Source organism: Salvelinus fontinalis, chromosome 23 (genome assembly GCF_029448725.1).
Source record: "Salvelinus fontinalis isolate EN_2023a chromosome 23, ASM2944872v1, whole genome shotgun sequence".
In the NCBI taxonomy this organism is placed as follows: domain Eukaryota; kingdom Metazoa; phylum Chordata; class Actinopteri; order Salmoniformes; family Salmonidae; genus Salvelinus; species Salvelinus fontinalis.
In genome coordinates, this window is record NC_074687.1 from 34,384,692 (window position 1) to 34,403,904 (window position 19,213).

Below are 19,213 nucleotides of genomic sequence, written 5' to 3' on the forward strand. Positions count from 1 at the left end.
AAACATGGGCCCTGGTGTTGCGCGCGCATCTCATACAACATGCATGAAAAAGTCATAAAACTCCACACATATATTTGCCTAGTAAAGTATGACTTTAAGTTGTATTGAAAAACACGTAGAACATAATTGTGGGGATTGTTCACCTACACCAAACACTAGTACACTTCAAGTAGGCCAATTCCAGGTTCCCATGTCATTTGTAATAGTTGAGCCCAATATGATCTGGTTTAAGCTCAATAAAAATGTTGCCAATCATTTCAAAAGTTACAGAGGGTAGTTCTCGAAGAATAGACAGATCACTTAAGTGTGTAGAACATATCCTTTTGATACAAAATCTAATATTATTGTGTCTTTCACACTTAAACTGGCAATATAAAACACAGATGTATTTGGAAATGTGGCGAATTAGGGTAGGTGGGTTGAAGTTAGTAGCTTGAAGGGGACATTCTGATGCAATGACTGGAAGAGACTAACATACATGTACAATATAACAACGTAAGCCACAGTTGATAGAATACTTTTTTTTAATTGCAAAATGAATGCAATACTTTGTCAAATTTGTAAATCCCTTTCGAACAAACACCATTAAAAGATTTTGAACAAAGCATAATAACCACCTTTTACTGCGTGTAATTTCAGGCACACTTTTCTAAATGTAAAACATTTCTGCTAGAGAAGCAGGAAAGGAAATTGCTACAGCTGTTATGTATTCAGAAAGATGTACTGAAAACTAAGTACAAAAGATACTTTGATGTTGGTGCTAAATTATGTAACTGTTACATTACTAATTGACTAACAATGCATATCACATTTAAAATTAAAATACTTTACAAAAATGTAAAATCTTTTCCCACTGTAAAACCATCAAAAACAACGTGGGCCACTCAGCTTTTACCATATGTTTTTTAACCACATTCAATAAATAACTCATTCAAAAACAATATTAGAATATATTTTGTTTCAATAAGGAGGGCAAAACATTTATTCCATTAAACACAATCACTCAAGATCACTACAATGGACAACAAGTTTGAAATGGAAGACATAAATAAACATTTACTTTGTCCATGGACTAGTGGGTGGGCTCTTCATATACCCCCAATTTTAGGATTAAGAGTGCAATATAATTATAAACAAAATGCATATAATGTTGATGACATAGCTAGGTTACCAAGTGTTAAAACGAGTATTACATTTTAGGATGCCGGATTGTTCTGTTAGGATTGAACACAGATGACTTGATATTGTATGTTAAATAATAAAAATTAGACAAACATGTACATGTTTTCAGTACAACTGAAATTGTCAGTTTTACAATTTCAGATTTTCACAAAACTGATCAAATCAGAAGACGACTGATCAAATCAGAAGACGACTGATCAAATCAGAAGGTGCCCCTCCTGAGTCAGGGTATTAAGTACAGAAAATGAAGTTCACTCTTTTAAAATTAACATTTTACAATTTCTTCAGGCCGTGGGTATATACTCAGTGTTGACACAAGTAAGAAAAAAAGAACACTATATGCACATACTGGGTGTTTAAAATTGTACACTTCATAAATAAACACAAATATATAAATGTATACTTATAAACTACTGATGGAATATTTATCCATATATAGGCTGTTCATTTGTTTTAAGAGAAAAATATATAATACTCTAAGGCTTTTCAGAGCGTACAACTCTCATTAGTATTATTGCTAAGTAACCAATGTATATCTACAAATAAATATGTGATTCATAAATAAATTATAAAGTATAAAAGCAAAAAACAATGAAAATTAACAAAATGAAGGCCACTAATTCAATAGAATATTCCAAAGATAAATAATAGAAACTTAAAGTCCTAACTTGTGATACGGCATAGCTTTGGCAGCTGGGGATTGTAGCATTGGATATAAGGCTCGGATCAAAGTTCACTCATACTTTCTTGGGTCGTTTAAAATGGTTTTGCAGAGCAAAGAAAACCAATGAGTATACTACTGATCTCTTCTGGCCTGTAAATGTGCAGTCCTTACTATTAAGGCATTTTGACCCTTGAAATGACACATTCAAGGGTAAAACACAGAGAAATGCTCAATTACATGATATGATAGAGAAAATAAACAGCTTAATACTTTTTGCACCATTTAAATATGAACATAATTGTAGATTAAACACTAGTGGCAGAACTGTATATTACAACTGTTGCTATTGAATACTTCATTTCAGAATGCATGTACTGTATACCACAGAAATTAGTCTATACTTTACAATAACTATTTTTTTTTTTTAAATGAACAAACACATACTGTCAAAGTCATTTTGCAGATATAACACAGGAAATCTGTTTATCAAAAATATTCAGAGAAAATACATTTTTACTTTGGGAGTACAAATAATGTAACTTAGAGGCATATTTCAGACTCCTTCCCTTGATGGCTTTTTCTTTTCTTGGATAACATGGATAAAACAAGAACAAAGAAAAGGAAACGTAAGACAAAGAGAAAGTATTTGCATGTCCTATGTTCAGATAAAGGATATACTGTGGGTCTATCTTCAAGTCTTCCAATTTCCTTTTCTTGGGACTCACATTGTATGCCTTCCCAGCAGGACAAGATCATCCTTACTGGCTGCATGCAAATGACAATATAGTGTCTGTTGAAGTTCAACATTATAATCCTTCAGCTGTTCAATGCTTAACAGCATGTTTCAATAGATCTGTAGAAGAAATTCCTTTATGCTGCTTTTCTTTTGAAAAATGACATTTCTGGCCTCACCGTTTTGTGAAAAATAAAAACATTGGAGAACCAGATATAGTTTTGTATTGATATGTACATAAGAAATTAGCATTAAGTCAACTCATCAACGACAAAACTGAACACTATATACAATTAACCACTGAAAATAATGTTGTACTGTTTTCCTTTGTCTATGTGCATAATCTAAAATGCATCAGAAATATTTGGACCAACTATTTCCTTATATGTAGAATCTCATTTTCCATAAGGACAAGCTAGCTGTGGATATATCACAGCTATTATTTTGCAGCTAGGTTCCTCCATCCTTTCTTGTATTTTCTTCACTGTCGGTGTCTTGGTGGTGGTCAAGGTGGGAGGGTTGACTGATTGTAGCACTAATCCAGTTGGACTAAGTACCAAGCTGATGCAAAAGAGAAGACAATGGTCACTACTATTGCACACACTGGCTAGCGATTCCACATCGGCTACACAAGACCCATTGGCTAGATGGACCGCTACCCAGCAGGACACCAAAGGGTCCACACATTTACTGTCATCTGGAGATCTTCCTCCTCTTGGGTTTAGTGGTCTTGACTTGTCTGTCTCTCTGTGATATCTGGTGCACCAAAGAAATGGGGGGGGGGGGACACCATCTTTAGATAGACTGTAGACATAATGAGAGGCTCACACACACATTTGGGCACCCAAAGGTAATCTCTAAAGAGGTCTGTACAGTACACACAATAACCAAATCGGAATACTCACATTGCCTGTCATCTTATCCAGCTCACACATAGCCTCCTGTATAGCAGCCTCTAGGTGGTTATTCCATTTTCGACCACTGTAAGAAAGAGAACATATTTGTATTACTTTATCCTCATCCTTAATCTGATAAAAACAATGTGCAGGGACAGAATAAAGAATATTCATCTAGGGTAATTTACTTTCTAGTTATCTTGTTTGCTTTATGTAGTGTGTCCAGATCCTCTGTTAGTGTCCTCTGGATCTTCTCTGACTCTACCTGAAGGCAAGTAGAAACAACATTACCAAACACCGGGGGAATGAAACCAAAACATTACCAAAGGAACACCTGTTGGTAGTGCATGGCGCTTGTAACACCAGGGTAGTGGGTTTGATTCCAGGGACCACCCATACGTAAAATGTATGCACGAATGACTAATCTAAAATGGCATATTACACAGCCAAGTGAAACCAAAAGCACATTACCCTGTCCACAGAAAATAAGTTCTAAATGAGTTTGCAGAATGTCTCAGGTCAAAGCAACAAATAACTTTATTTCACATTTCATAATTATAATGACTCAACATCAATAAAGCATTATTATCTAATGACTAACTTGCAAGTTACTTTAACGCCAGGTAAGACAAAGAGCATTCAATCATTTTCTAATAAATAAAAAAAAAGTCAGCATCTTGTCCTATCCTTCCAAACTGCTTTTAATTGTATTTACTGAACACAATGGGTCAGATTCATTAAAATAGCTGTCCACACAAGCTTGTAAAAGGGATGGATATGGCAAATTCATCCACTATTGCATATTATCTGCACAGTCAAACTAGGCATGAAACCAAACTGAAATATCACCTAGCCCAAATGTTAGCCTAAATAATATGGGTAAATCCAGGAAAAATGTAATAAACTACATTCCCCCAAGGATTCCCACATTGAAGTTCCTGAACAGTAGCTCTTGAGAAAAAAAGAACAAAACACAGTAGGCAGTGAATAAAATCAAGCAATGGATATCGACAGACAGGTGAAAATGGTGGTAGAATGACCTCTGGGAAGGTGTCAAACCCATTATGCTGTTTTACCCTGATGTTAATTCCTTGGCGTCTCAAAGGCTTTTGACAGTGTCGCAGGGCAGAATTGGGGTGTTTTTTAATGCAGAACACCGTGGGAAATCTTCCCTCCCTCTCATGCTCTTCGTGAGGAATATATCATCTTTCAGGGACTTGCCATGCCTGGTGCCTACACATTTTAAAACTCCCCTCTTATACAAAGCATTATTTTGCCCCCAAAAAAACTGCAACGGTAATGTGTACAGTAGTACTAGCAGCAAAAGTTTCATGTAAAATTGTGTTGAAACTGAGGCTGGAATTGTGGCAGAGACCTCCACTTCTTTATCTGATGTAGTCATGTGACCAATCATAATTGATGACACAAAACACTGAGTACACAACAAGCTCACCTTTCCCTGCATGTCATTCACCATCCCAGGGGAGTACATGTGCCCCTCGCTCCCAATCTTGCCTGGCCATGGAGGGAAGCCTTTGCCCTGGCCCCAGAGTGGATCTCCCGGGTAGTGGGCCGGAGTTCTGGGCTTGTGGTGGAGCGGGAGCCCCTCACTGGAGGAGGGAGAGTCCCCAGGCCTCAGGTCTTCCTCGCCGCTCAGGCTCCCGTTCAGGTGCCCATTGTAATGCCCATTGTAGTGGTTCCTATTGAGTTGGCCGTTCAGATGTTCGTTGTAGTGGCTGTAATCCTTGGTAAAAAGGCCCTCTGGTGGGACAGAGGACGAACCAGGGGACAGGCCGGGGTGTCTGGAATGTAGTCTTCCCGAGGTGAGGACCCTACCGTTGCCGTTCATATGGGCATACAAGTGACTGGGGAAGTGCAGTGTTGTTTGATCCTGAGGGCCTAAGTGCACCTGGGCCTGACTTTTGGGCCTCTCTGGGTAGGTGCCGTTTCTGCTCTGGGCTAAGGAAAGCGGTTGGAGGAGCTTGTCATTACGCCACAGACCAGCCTGCTCCTGGCCCTCCGCCTGCCCATCCCATTGTCTTCTCTGGGCTCCGTGTCGCAGCGAGTGGAATCTGGCAGGAGCTTCCATAGCAACAGGGGAGAAGCTGTTGTTCCTGTCAGGTGTCTTCTTGCGTGGCCGACCCACCTTGGGTTGGTGTCGGGGCTCTGGCACTGGCTCCTGATATGAGCGAAGGGGGCCATGAATGACAGAGTTAACCGCATGGGAGAGGTCGACAGGCTCGCCGAAAACAGAAGCAGCGAAGGTACCGCTAGCACCTGTTGATGTGATGACATTAAACGTGCTCTTGCTGGCCGTGCCCATCGCTGCCCTGTGGATGGTATCAATAACTTCTCCCCCACCACCTGAAAGGTCCTGGGCAGCCTGGTATTCTTGATGACCCTCCTGGAGACAAGGGGCACCGGGTTGGGACATGGACATCATCCCCGGTCGACTCATCATAGTTCTGTTTGGCAGTGGAATCGTCTCAGGCAAATCTACCTGTAACAAAAAGAGAGGGAGAGGTTCAAACATGTTGAAAGTAGCAAGGTTTCCATCCAATTTGCGACATATTTTCACGCAAGGGATGTTTCCATCAAACAGACTTTTTGCGGATAAAAGCTGTGCGTGATGACATAGTGCACATGAAAAAAACTTTTGCTGTTAAATTCCCATGCACCAGAAGAAAAATACAAGTTAGATGGGTTTCCATCGCATTTTCATCTGTGCTGATGGTTTTGTCAACAAAACTGTTACGTTATATAGCAAAATGTGCGAGGTGTTGGCACATGCGCTTGTAGCCAACACCTCGCAGATACTGTGGGTAGGCTAACTACATTATGAGATTATTATGGATAAGAGCAATATTATTTGTATTTGTGAAACAGCAGCCAAGCATCGATCATCATGTCACCAGAACATGACCCTTGATATTTATTGGAAAGGAGCATCAAGCTCATCATCTTGCACATTCACCACCCTGTGAAGTTAATCATAATTCATTTAATCTGTAGCCTAAACTGCACGGTTTCCCAAGTCGTAGTGGGAGGACCACACAACATATCATTGTGTGACTCCAAGTTTACTTCGATATAATGGTTATTATATCAATATTTGCACAAGACATTTCCACTGCCATTTCACGCATAATATATTTTTCTGAAATGTCCCACCATGTCGAACAAACAAATTGTCTGTCGGCATTTTTTAAATTGTACTGGCATTTCATGTTTCCGTCAGCCCAATTGTTACTTTTTTCATGCGTCATTCAAGAAATGTTGAAGGGAAATCAACAATAAACATCCCTAAACTACCAAACAAACATCCAAATACACAGAAAGTCACCACAATTATTTTGGGGCTTGAACTGGAAGAAAACAGAATGTCTGACCTGGAAGCTCTGAAGGAGGCTGTTCATGGGGTTGGAGGAGGCATCATCAGGGCGAGGGGCATCAGGGTGGGAGCCTTGGCACTGGAATCTGTGCTGCAGCTGGCCCTGTATGGAGTGCTTACCCGGACCCTGGGACAGACCCTGATGTTGGCCCTGAACAAGTGGGTGCTGTCTCTGTTGTTGCAGTGTATGGGCCTGGCTGTTCCTGATGAGAGACTGAAGACTCTCCTCTCGGGCCTGCCTCAGCTCACAGCTCAGAGAACTACTGACCTCACCTGCATACACACAGAGACAGAGAGACAGAGAGACAGAGAGACAGAGAGACAGAGAGACAGAGAGAGAGAGAGAGAGAGAGAGAGGAGAGAGAGAGAAGAGGCGTGAGAAAGGTGCGAGAATGAAGAGTGAAGTGAGGGAGCGGGAGTAGAGGAAGATCTGATCATGAGGACAACACCACTCCAAGCTAATTGAGTTTTTTCAAAGATAAGCAAACCAAAGGGACAGTAAGAGAGAATAGTGTGGAAGTAAAAAACAAAAAAAGTTGAGCCCAAAGTTTACTCCCATTTACTTCCCCTGATTTGTGAGGACTTGATTGAACAAATAAGACAGTAAACTGAAACAGACAAGATAAGTGAGAAAATAAAGAAGAATATGTTGTTGAAATGTAAACCAAAGTGGTCAACTGTGGTTCAGTTGGGCTTCCCTGACTACAGACTGAAACTTCTTGCCAATTATAGGTATTTCAGACAAAATATAGCTCCTGACTCTTAAATCAAGAAAAATCTATGAGTATATAAATCTTGGATATACACTTCTAGAAGCCCAGCCATAGATGGATATCCATACATTACCTCAACATCGTCAGCAAGGGATTTGGTGTAGAACAGGAGAAGTAGCAGTGAGTGACAAAATTAGGATTCTAATGCTTTTGAAATAAAAGGTTCATTTTACAAAAACGGTTGACAAACCTCAACAAAGTAGCCAGTAGCCACCACGATCCGCTAACTGACGGTTTCGGAGGACATTTCCTGAATCCACAGAGCTTGGACACGAAGTGAATGTGATCATTTGTGTGGAGCTCCTGTATCGAAACAGAAATGCATCCCATGTTTATGGATGAGTGGCTCTCACTGCAAGGGTAAGCGCTCCCTACTTTCTGGTAGCTCACTAGTGACTTTTTTGATATTACTGTGAAAGTGCATAAAATACAAGATCCACCTAATGTAATTAGCCTACACTAAAGGCTCAGCTGTCTAGATACATTCGACTCCCGATAAGTGCACATATCAAAAGGAAATGCAAGCTCCATTCAAGTGGAGTGGAGCTCACGAGTCCCAATTCAAATATATTATTTCCCTTTTCTTGTGCTACTGCCGGCTATCTGCAATCCCAACAATCCCAAGCCATTGCGTACATCAGAAGTCAACTAAACATCATATAATCAAACTAGAGCTAAGAGAATGTATCTAGACTAAATGCCACTACATGTAGTAATTCATTTAGCTACCCTTGCCACCGATGCTGAAAGAAATCCCAGGGGAAATACTGACTAGCCGTTGCATATTACTTATCACCCAAAAATAAAATGACAGAGACAATAAGTATACAGTTCATATGAGGAAATCAGTCAATTGAAATAAATTCACTAGGCCCCAATCTATGGATTTCACGGCTGGGAATACAGATATGTATCTGTGTAACGGTAGTCCTCCTCCTCTTCATCCGAAGAGGAGGAGCATGGATTGAACCAAGGCGCAGCGTTGTGAAATGACATGATTTATTGAAGACACGACAAAACAACGAAGACAGAAAACGAACTATACTTGAATAAACTAACAAAATAACAAAACGAATGTAGATAGACCTGGACGACGAACTTACATGAAACACGAAGAACGCAATAACAGGAAAACTGACTACACAAAAACCGAACGAACAAACGTACCGAGAACAGTCCCGTGTGGCGTAACATACTGACACAGGAGACAACCACCCACAACAAACAGTGTGAAAACACCTACCTTAATATGACTCTCAATCAGAGGAAATGAAAAACACCTGCCTCTAATTGAGAGCCATATTAGGTACCCATTAACCAACATAGAAACAGAAAACATAGACTGCCCACCCAAACTCACGTCCTGACCAACTAACACATACAAAAACTAACAGAAAACAGGTCAGGAACGTGACATAACCCCCCCCTTAAGGTGCAAACTCCGGGCGCACCAGCACAAAGTCTAGGGGAGGGTCTGGGTGGGCATCTGACCACGGTGGTGGCTCAGGCTCAGGGCGAGGTCCCCACCCCACCATAGTCAATCCCAGCTTTCATCTCACCCCTTAGAATGACCACCCTCTTTCTCCACCCACCTAATATAAGGGGCAACACCAAGACAAGGTAGCTCAGGACAGCGAGGTAGGTCGAGATAGAGAGGTAGCTCAGGATAGAGAGGTAGCTCAGGATAGAGAGGTAGCTCAGGATAGAGAGATAGCTCAGGATAGAGAGATAGCTCAGGATAGAGAGATAGCTCAGGATAGAGAGATAGCTCAGGATAGAGAGATAGCTCAGGATAGAGAGATAGCTCAGGATAGAGAGATAGCTCAGGATAGAGAGATAGCTCAGGATAGAGAGATAGCTCAGGATAGAGAGATAGCTCAGGATAGAGGGGCAACTCCGGACTGAAAGGCAGCTCCGGACAGAGAGACAGCTCTGGACTGAGGGGCAGTTCTGGATTACTGGCAGCTCCGGGCTGGCTGACGGATCTGGACGCTCATGGCTGGCTGACGGCTCTGGACGCTCATGGCTGGCTGGCGGCTCTGGACGCTCATGGCTGGCTGGCGGCTCTGGACGCTCATGGCTGGCTGGCGGCTCTGGACGCTCATGGCTGGCTGGCGGCTCTGGACGCTCATGGCTGGCTGGCGGCTCTGGACGCTCATGGCTGGCTGGCGGCTCTGGACGCTCATGGCTGGCTGGCGGCTCTGGACGCTCATGGCTGGCTGGCGGCTCTGGACGCTCATGGCTCGCTGGCGGCTCTGGACGCTCATGGCTCGCTGGCGGCTCTGGACGCTCATGGCTCGCTGGCGGCTCTGGACGCTCATGGCTCGCTGGCGGCTCTGGACGCTCATGGCTCGCTGGCGGCTCTGGCAGATCCTGTCTGGTTGGCGGCTCTGGCAGATCCTGTCTGGTTGGCGGCTCTGGCAGATCCTGTCTGGTTGGCGGCTCTGGCAGATCCTGTCTGGTTGGCGGCTCTGGCAGATCCTGTCTGGTTGGCGGCTCTGGCAGATCCTGACTGACGAATGGCTCTAGCGGCTCCTGACTGACTAACGGCTCTGACGGCTCGGGACAGACGGGCGGCTCAGACGGCGCTGGGGAGACGGATGGCTCAGATGGCGCTGAGGAGACGGATGGCTCAGATGGCGCTGAGGAGACGGATGGCTCAGATGGCGCTGAGGAGACGGATGGCTCAGATGGCGCTGAGGAGACGGATGGCTCAGACGGCGCTGCGGAGACGGATGGCTCAGACTGATCCTGTCTGGCGGAAGGCTTTGGCTGCTCCTGTCTGGCGGAAGGCTCTGGCTGCTCCTGTCTGGCGGAAGGCTCTAGCGGCTCCTGTCTGGCGGAAGGCTCTAGCGGCTCCTGTCTGGCGGAAGGCTCTAGCGGCTCCTGTCTGGCGGAAGGCTCTAGCGGCTCCTGTCTGGCGGAAGGCTCTAGCGGCTCCTGTCTGGCGGAAGGCTCTAGCGGCTCCTGTCTGGCGGAAGGCTCTAGCGGCTCCTGTCTGGCGGAAGGCTCTAGCGGCTCCTGTCTGGCGGAAGGCTCTAGCGGCTCCTGTCTGGCGGAAGGCTCTGTAGGCTCATGGCAGACGGGCGGCTCTGCAGGCTCATGGCAGACGGGCGGCTTTGCAGGCTCATGGCAGATGGGCGGCTTTGAAGGCTCAATACAGACGGGCAGTTTATGCGGCGCTTGGCAGACGGACAGTTCAGGCGCCGTTGGGCAGACGGCAGACTCTGGCCGGCTGAGACGCACTGTAGGCCTGGTGCGTGGTGCCGGAACTGGAGGCACCGGACTGGAGACACGCACTTCAAGCCTAGTGCGGGGAGCAGGGACAGGGCACACTGGACTCTCAAAGCGTACTATTTGCCTGGTGCGTGGTACCGGCACTGGTAGTACTGGGCTGGGGCGGGGAGGTAGCGCCGGAAATACCGGACCGTGCAAGCGTACTGGCTACCTTGAGCACTGAGCCTGCCCAACCTTACCTGGTTGAATACTCCCCGTCGCCCGACCAGTGCGGGGAGGTGGAATAACCCGCACCGGGCTATGTAGGCGAACCGGGGACACCATGCGTAAGGCTGGTGCCATGTATGCCGGCCCGAGGAGACGCACTGGAGACCAGACACGTTGAGCCGGCATCATGGCACCTGGCTCAATGCCCAATCTAGCCCTACCAGTGCGGGGAGGTAGAATAACCCGCACCGGGCTGTGCACACGTACAGGAGACACCGTGCGCTCTACTGCGTAACACGGTGTCTGCCCGTACTCCCGCTCACCACGGTTAGCCTGGGAAGTGGGCGCAGGTCTCCTACCTGCCCTTGGCCCACTACCTCTTACCCTCCCCCCAATAAATTTTTGGAGTTTCTTCACGGGCTTCCGTGCTAGCCGCGTACCTTCATAAATCCGGTTTTGAGCTCCGTTTTCCAGCCACGTCTCCTTGCTGCCTCCTCATATCGCCGCCCCTCTGCTTTCGCTGCCTCCAGCTCAGCTTTGGGACGGCGATATTCTCCCGGCTGTGCCCATGGACCTTTTCCATCCAGCTCGTCCTCCCAAGTCCAGTAGTCCTGTGATTTCCACTGCTCGAACATATGCTGCTTGGTTCTAATTTGGTGGGTGGTTCTGTAACGGTAGTCCTCCTCCTCTTCATCCAAAGAGGAGGAGCATGGATTGAACCAAGGCGCAGCGTTGTGAAATGACATGATTTATTGAAGACACGACAAAACAACGAAGACAGAAAACGAACTATACTTGAATAAACTAACAAAATAACAAAACGAATGTAGATAGACCTGGACGACGAACTTACATGAAACACGAAGAACGCAATAACAGGAAAACTGACTACACAAAAACCGAACGAACAAACATACCGAGAACAGTCCCGTGTGGCGTAACATACTGACACAGGAGACAACCACCCACAACAAACAGTGTGAAAACACCTACCTTAATATGACTCTCAATCAGAGGAAATGAAAAACACCTGCCTCTAATTGAGAGCCATATTAGGTACCCATTAACCAACATAGAAACAGAAAACATAGACTGCCCACCCAAACTCACGTCCTGACCAACTAACACATACAAAAACTAACAGAAAACAGGTCAGGAACGTGACAATCTGTTGGTTACAGATAACTTAAAAAATAAATAAAATGGGCCTCAGGATCTCGTCACGGTATTTCTGTGCATTCAAAAATTGCCATCGATAAAATCCAAATTGTGTTCATTGTCCGTAGCTTATTCCTGTCCATACCATAACCTCACCACCACCATGGGGCACTCTGTCAGCGTTGTGAACATCAGCAAACCGCTCATCCACACAACGCCATACACGTGGTCTGCGGTTGTGAGGCTGGTTGGATGTACTGCCAAATTCTCTAAAATGACACTGGAGTCACCTTATGGTAGAGAAATAAACATTAAATTATCAGGCAACAGCTCGGGTGGACATTCCTGCAGTCAGCATGTCAATTACACACTCCCTCAAAACTTGCCACATCTGTGTAATGATCATGCTGTTTAATCAGCTTGTTGATATGCCACATCTGTCAGGTGGATGGATTATCTTGGCAAAGGAGAAATGCTCACTAACAGGGATGTAAACAAATTTGTGCACAACAATTGAGAGAAATAAGCTTTTTGTGCATATGGACATTTTCTGGGATCTTTTATTTCAGCTCCTGAAACATGGGATAAAACTTTATATGTTGCGTTTATACTTTTGTTCTGTGTATATTAATCTGGTGGCAGAGTTTATATCCCACTCATCCTCCCAACTACCTAAAACCATTTAGGGCAAACCATCCCAGCAATTAGATCAATATTACACAAGAGGGCACTTTTCCCAGTGCAATCCAACCCCTTTTCAACAATATTGTTTTTACTAAAACATTAAAGCTGCATAATACACCTTTTTTTTCTAGAGCAAGTCTACATCTTTTACATCGAGCTAATACGTTTTGTGCTTGAACTTTGTTGTTGTTGTTGTTGTTGGGTCTGATAAATGTGAACTTGCTCATTAGTTAGCTAGCTAGCAAACGTTAGCTTGCTAAATGAGCCAGGCAGTCACACACACTTCATATGAAACAAATGGGGTGGTAAGTGCAGCACATTGTACACAACACTAAATGCTTTACCAAGCTAGCTATCTAGCAATGTTAATAAATACTGTAATTCACTCACCATTACCGCATACTACCAATGTCAGTTCGCTTGCTAGCTAAACTAAAGTTAGCTAAACGATTAGCATCACCATTTGGCAATTAGCACAAAATAGCTAGCTAGCTAACGTAAACTCACCCCATTCCGTACAAATGTGCGCAACCGCGACATTCAAACGAGGCTGCAAAGAAAACTAATGGGACTGTAGCGACTGTGTTGACTTCAAAATCTGGGGTGTGAACTACGTTTCTATTCAAGCGCTGATCGACATGGTAATGGCTCTATAGTATTGGAGAAAAGTAGAAAAAAACTGACCCTCCATTACATCGTGACGTGACATGCCGTAACGTACAGTTTAAAAACAAGAAATGGACAGTGACGGGGATAAGGGGGGATACCAAGTCATTTTTTGCGTCATCACTGTAAGCGATCATGACTCTCAAAGCCGCTGTTAACTTCTGAAGATCACTTTAGCACCGCCCTAAAAACCCGGAAAAAAATTAGACACAAACCTTCAAATAGGTATGTAATGACACATTATATAAACTCTTTATAGTGTTTTACTTACATTTTAGAGGCGATAAGGTGATAAGTTGGACAGATTGAGTGAAAAAAATACGTTTTCCCACACATCTCCTCTCCTTCTCACTACCATGCATTAGTTTCGCTTCCCCACCTGCCATTTTTAAAAAGACCCGACGGAGCTCATTGCCTTCTTGAATTATGCACAAATGGGCAGCTTGGAGGTCATGTCATTAATTTTGTTGGAAAGGGGAGAAATTGTGCTTTGCAACGGTATTGATATTACAGTTGATCTGGAAGCATTACGTTTATGGGGCGCTAAAATAAGGTCAAATGTACGGACCAAGGCGATATACAAAAGTGAGTGAGTTTACGTACTGCACAGACTCTCGGCAGCTAACAGGCAGTTGCTTTATTCAAAAATGAATCCCTTGCTATTTAATTATGTTGCTAACTACACTGGTTATCTAGTTGTGCCCATCTGGCTAGTATCAACAAGGGTTTAATACAAATTCTAGCTAGCTAGCAACATTAGCATAACTTTCTTATTAGCTAACATTCGCTATCTACAGCACACACAAGCCAAACGTCGCTTAACTTGTTATGGATAGGGGGCAGCATTTTCATTTTTGGATGTAAAGCGTGCCCAGAGTAAACTGCCTGCTACTCAGTCCCAGTTGCTAATATATGCATATTATTAGTAGATTTGGATAGAAAACACTCATAAGTTTCTAAAACTGTTTGAATGATGTCTGAGTATAACAGAACTCATATGGCAAGCAAAAACCTGAGAAAAAATCCAACCAGGAAGTGGGAAATCTGAGGTTGGTCGTTTTTCAACTCATTCCCTACTAAGATACAGTGGGATATGGGTCATGTTGCACTTCCTAAGGCTTCCACTAGATGTCAACAGTCTTTAGAACCTTGTTTGATGCTTCTACTGTGAGGTGGGGCCAAATGATAGGGGAATGAGTCAGAGGTCTGCCAGAATGCCTTGAGCTCGTGACACTCGTTCACGTGAGAGCGAGCTCTGTTCCATTGGTTTTCTGAAGACAAAGGAATTCTCCGGTTGGAACATTATTGAAGATTTATGTTAAAAACATCCTAAAGATTGATTCTATACATCGTTTGACATGTTTCTATGGACTGTAATATGACTTTTCGTCTGAACTTTTGCCTGGACCTGCCCGCGCGTCGTGAGTTTAGATTGTGTACTGAACGCGCGAACAACAAGGAGGAATTTGGACATAAATGGACTTTATGAAACAAATCAAACATTTATTATGGAACTGGGATTCCTGGGAGTGCATTCTGACGAAGATCATCGAAGGTAAGTGAATATTTAGAATGCTATTTCTGACTTATGTTGACTCCAACATGGCGGATATCTTCTTGGATTGTGTTGGTCTCTGAGCGTGATTATTGCATGGTTTGCTTTTTCCGTAAAGTTTTTTTGAAATCTGACACAGCGGTTGCATTAAGGAGAAGTATATCTTTAAATCTGTGAATAACACTTGTATCTTTTATCAATGTTTATTATGAGTATTTCTGTATTTGACGTGGCTCTGTGCAAATTCACGGGATGTGTTGGATGCAAAGCCAAATGTAAACTGAGGTTTTTGGATATAAATATGAACTTGATCGAACAAAACATACATGTATTGTGTAACATGTTGTCCCGGGAGTGTCATCTGATGAAGAATATCAAAGGTTAGTGATTAATTTTATCAATATTTCTGCTTTTTGTGACTCCTCTCTTTGGTTGGAAAATCGCTGTATGCTTTCTGTGACTAGTTGCTGACCTAACATAATGATATGTTCTGCTTCCGCCGAAAAGCTTTTTTGAAATCGGACAAGCCTTTTAACGAGGCTTATCCAAGGGTGACAACACACCAGTATCCTTGGTGTGTCTGAGGCTTTAAGTTAAATCATTGTTTGAGAATATGACTTAGTTCAGCTGAAAATGGGTTAAATAAATTAGAACAAGAACAAAAAAGCAGGAAAAATAAGGTCTGATGTGAGAAACAAGTAGAAAAACATATCTGAACATTTTTGTCTGCCTGTTTGTAAAACATTTTTGCCTTTAAAGAGGTCTTGCACGCTGGCTTTAAATAGCTCACTTTCATTTGGCTGTGCAGCAGAAAATGTTTTGCTGTCAGCAATTTGATAAAAGATACTTAAAGAGTGCAAGTGACAAAGACGGCAACAACATGAGACTGAATTTAATGACAAGGATAAATAGTTTTATGCAAAAAGATGGTCATATTCATAAGGTAGTAGCCTAATTCACAATGGTTTTTTTTTGCCCCAAACATCTAGATGGATCATTGTAATAAAGTAGGCTATATCCAATTATTTTCAATAGACAAAAACTACCAATGTTCGCCACAAAGGGGCACAACACACATTGCAGCCCTTGCTTTTTCAACAAAAATGTATATAAATAGAGACTATTGACATAAAACATAATATAAATCTATGATTTTGCTACACCTAGGATAAGAAGACAATAGTCAACAAAATCAAGGAGAAACAGCTGCTTACCTGACTCAGAGAGGGCTTGGACCCCGCCATTGGACATCATGGGAGGCAATCCTGCCCTGCCTCTGATTTGGGGGTTGCCTTGCGCCTGGGATGGTTTCTGATAAAGTCCAAACTGCTGCTGTTGGTGAGGGTTTGGGTTTCCCTGCATCGACCCAATGGCTGCATGTTGTCCACCATTGTAACCCAACACCTCAAAGTTTCCAGTTAAGGCGGGGTCCTGCATTTGGTTTATTGGCCTGTTGAACTGCTCCATGTTTAGATCCTGGCCTGAAATCTGACCTTCACTGTTCATGTTCTGGAAGCCACGGATCTTCGCTCTGCCCTGGATATGATGCCCCTGCAAGCTCTGCTGCAAAGTCGACATCTGAGGCAAAGCTTCCTCCAAGAAGGGAGATTTGCCAGATCTGGCCGGGCTTTGGCCCACATGGCTTGGCCCATTGTGGGCACTTTGGTGGCTCATGGACTGGAGTAGCTGGGCCATGGAGGTGTTTGGGGGCAAACAACCCTGCTGCAACATTCTCCTCAATGTCACTGGAAAGCTAGATGAACTAGATCCAGAGCCACCCATCGGATGCTTGAGCACGTCGAAAGCCCTGTCATTGTTGATGCCACCACTGCTGCCATCACTGGATAGTTTGCGCTTGCGATTTGCCTCTCTCTGCTGAACCATACCCATGAGTTTGTCTCTTAGTGCTGCTCTTCCGCTTTGAAATTCGCTCGCCAACGGCCCAGGATTAGGTAGATATCTCTGGTTTAAAGTGCTGTGTCCATCTAGGTTCCGACCTCTGCCTCCACCAACTAGCCCTGGGTGTCCCAAACTGCTGCTACTGCGAGCCTCTGCGTTTGCATCCAATGTGCTGTCGGTATGTTTGTTTTGATTTACTAGCTGTGCTTTCGCTGCTGCTGAAAGTAGACTACTTGCTGGGAAGGAAGCAGGATTCTGCTGATCTAACATCTGGTTAAGGGGCATACCTACCGAGTGATTCTTTTGAAGGATACTATCAGATCCGGGAGCTGGACGGTACATGGAGTTGGGATGCCTGCTTAGACCAATGTTCATCCCCCCTGGCAGTTGGTTGGGGGTATCGTTCAAGTGATGGAGTTTGTCCATCTTATATGCAGAACTTCGTGGCATTGCAGGTCGAGGGGACCCCGATGAGGCCTGAGAAGACCGGGGAAGTGGCTTTGAAACCCCACAAGGAACCTGGAGCCCCGTGGGGTGAGCGAAGCTACCATGTTCAGAAGAACTGGATAAGCAACGTGAGCGGTGGGGTGACTCCACCTTGGCGAGGACAGGCCCAGCCATATGTGCTGGGGACATGATAGGTGAGGATGAGGCGGATGACAGGGTAGGGTGGTGCTGGACCCTATGGCCATGCCCAACAGGTCCAGACTTCCCAGTTGGCAAGGGCAGGTTGCTGGGCAAAGGGACACTGGCAGGGGGGATGTTTACATTCATTGGTGGTACCTGAGATTGGGCATTGTGTTGGAGGCCAGATATGTTTGGCACTAAGGGACCCTGGTTAGGAGCATTGCTTGGAATTGGGTCCAGGATACCAAGAGGGTCCTTCTCAGAGGTCACCTGCTTTTTTTGCAGGATGCAGGGAGGGAGCTGAGACAGGGAAAAGTGCGACTGTGGGTGGCATGCAGGCTGGGGCTTGTGTTGAAAGTCGTGGGGGAAGCTGCAGGAGGGCTTCTGCATATTGAGGCTTTTGGCATTGACGGCAGGGGAATTTGGTACATTAGTCCTTTCTGACATGGCACACGAGGGCTGGGAGGCCGAAGGCGAGCCGTGGTGCAGGATACTGGGTGGTGAGAGACGGGTAAAACGATCACCGTTCATATGGACAGAGCCTGGGCTGCAAGCTCCATGAAAACCAAGCATATTGGGGTCAGGACTCCCCAGAGGTTCAGTCCTTGGGGAGGGAACCCTATCACCATAATGCTGTGAGCAACATGAGGTGGAGGAGGAGGGGCTGAGCAGGACACGGTGGCGGCTGTGATAGGGTGACCGTTGTTGGCTACTGTGTTCGCTGCCCCCCAGCCTTGTCCTGCTGTACCCCAAGTACAGATCCCTCTGAGGGGGAGAACCCAGTTCATGGTTATAGTACTGTTGACCAGATACTGACATTCCTGTCTTGTTGGGATTCCTGCCATCATGAGCCACAGAGTTGGGTGGACCATTGTGCATATTGTTCCTTATTGCTTGATGACTCAAAGGACCCATAGCTGCAGTGCCTGCAAAGCAAAGTAAACTTGTATCAATCTTTGAAATTACTTTTATCGTCTCAGATGAGATAATTATATGTAATTAATTCAGCATTGTCAATTCAGACCTTACAGAAAATCCCAAAACAAATAAACCAAAAACAGTTCTGAATTGACTACAGAAACCCGATCTTTAGAACAAACATAAAACAGCAACTAAGCAGACAGTTGAATCCAAATGATATGTGTATACATGTTCTTCAGACAGCGTCACATTTTCGCTTCTTTTTTATAACATGCTGATAGAGCAGCAATTCACTGCAGTCCTTTGCTGTGAAAATACTGCACAGAGCAGATGATTTCTGTCTGAGCTGGTCTCAATAAGTCACAAGGTTATTCTCTTTCATTTAAAATTTCTATATGGCAATATGTTAAAACAGAACAAGACTTGCTGAGAAAGCACAGATTGTCATGTCATTATATCAAGTGACACCGATTGGAGAGTAAAAGCCATTAAGTGACATTGGCTTTCATCATCAAATGACGCCCTTATGCTAAATATCATAAAGGACTGGTGTTTAGGCCTATTTCAGAATTTGATCAGATATTGATTATGAAGTTCAATGTCTCATAAGTCACACAAAT

The 19,213-nt window shown here is 44.2% G+C and overlaps 1 protein-coding gene across 4 annotated transcripts in view; it reads right to left on the reverse strand.

The window, feature by feature from the left end:
* Positions 1-506: 506 nt before the first annotated feature.
* The window catches only part of LOC129821188 (methyl-CpG-binding domain protein 5-like), a 59,217-nt gene continuing 40,510 nt past the window's right edge, over positions 507-19,213 (reverse strand). For all 4 annotated transcript variants that reach the window (XM_055878548.1, XM_055878550.1, XM_055878547.1 and 1 more), the window contains 6 exons: positions 16,361-18,598; positions 6,865-7,139; positions 4,929-5,975; positions 3,664-3,740; positions 3,485-3,560; positions 507-3,335 (listed from right to left, as the gene is read on the reverse strand). In XM_055878548.1, the coding sequence (XP_055734523.1) occupies positions 3,273-3,335; positions 3,485-3,560; positions 3,664-3,740; positions 4,929-5,975; positions 6,865-7,139; positions 16,361-18,598 (3,776 nt within the window). In that variant the 3' untranslated portion in view covers positions 507-3,272. The remainder of the gene's footprint in view (positions 3,336-3,484; positions 3,561-3,663; positions 3,741-4,928; positions 5,976-6,864; positions 7,140-16,360; positions 18,599-19,213) is intronic.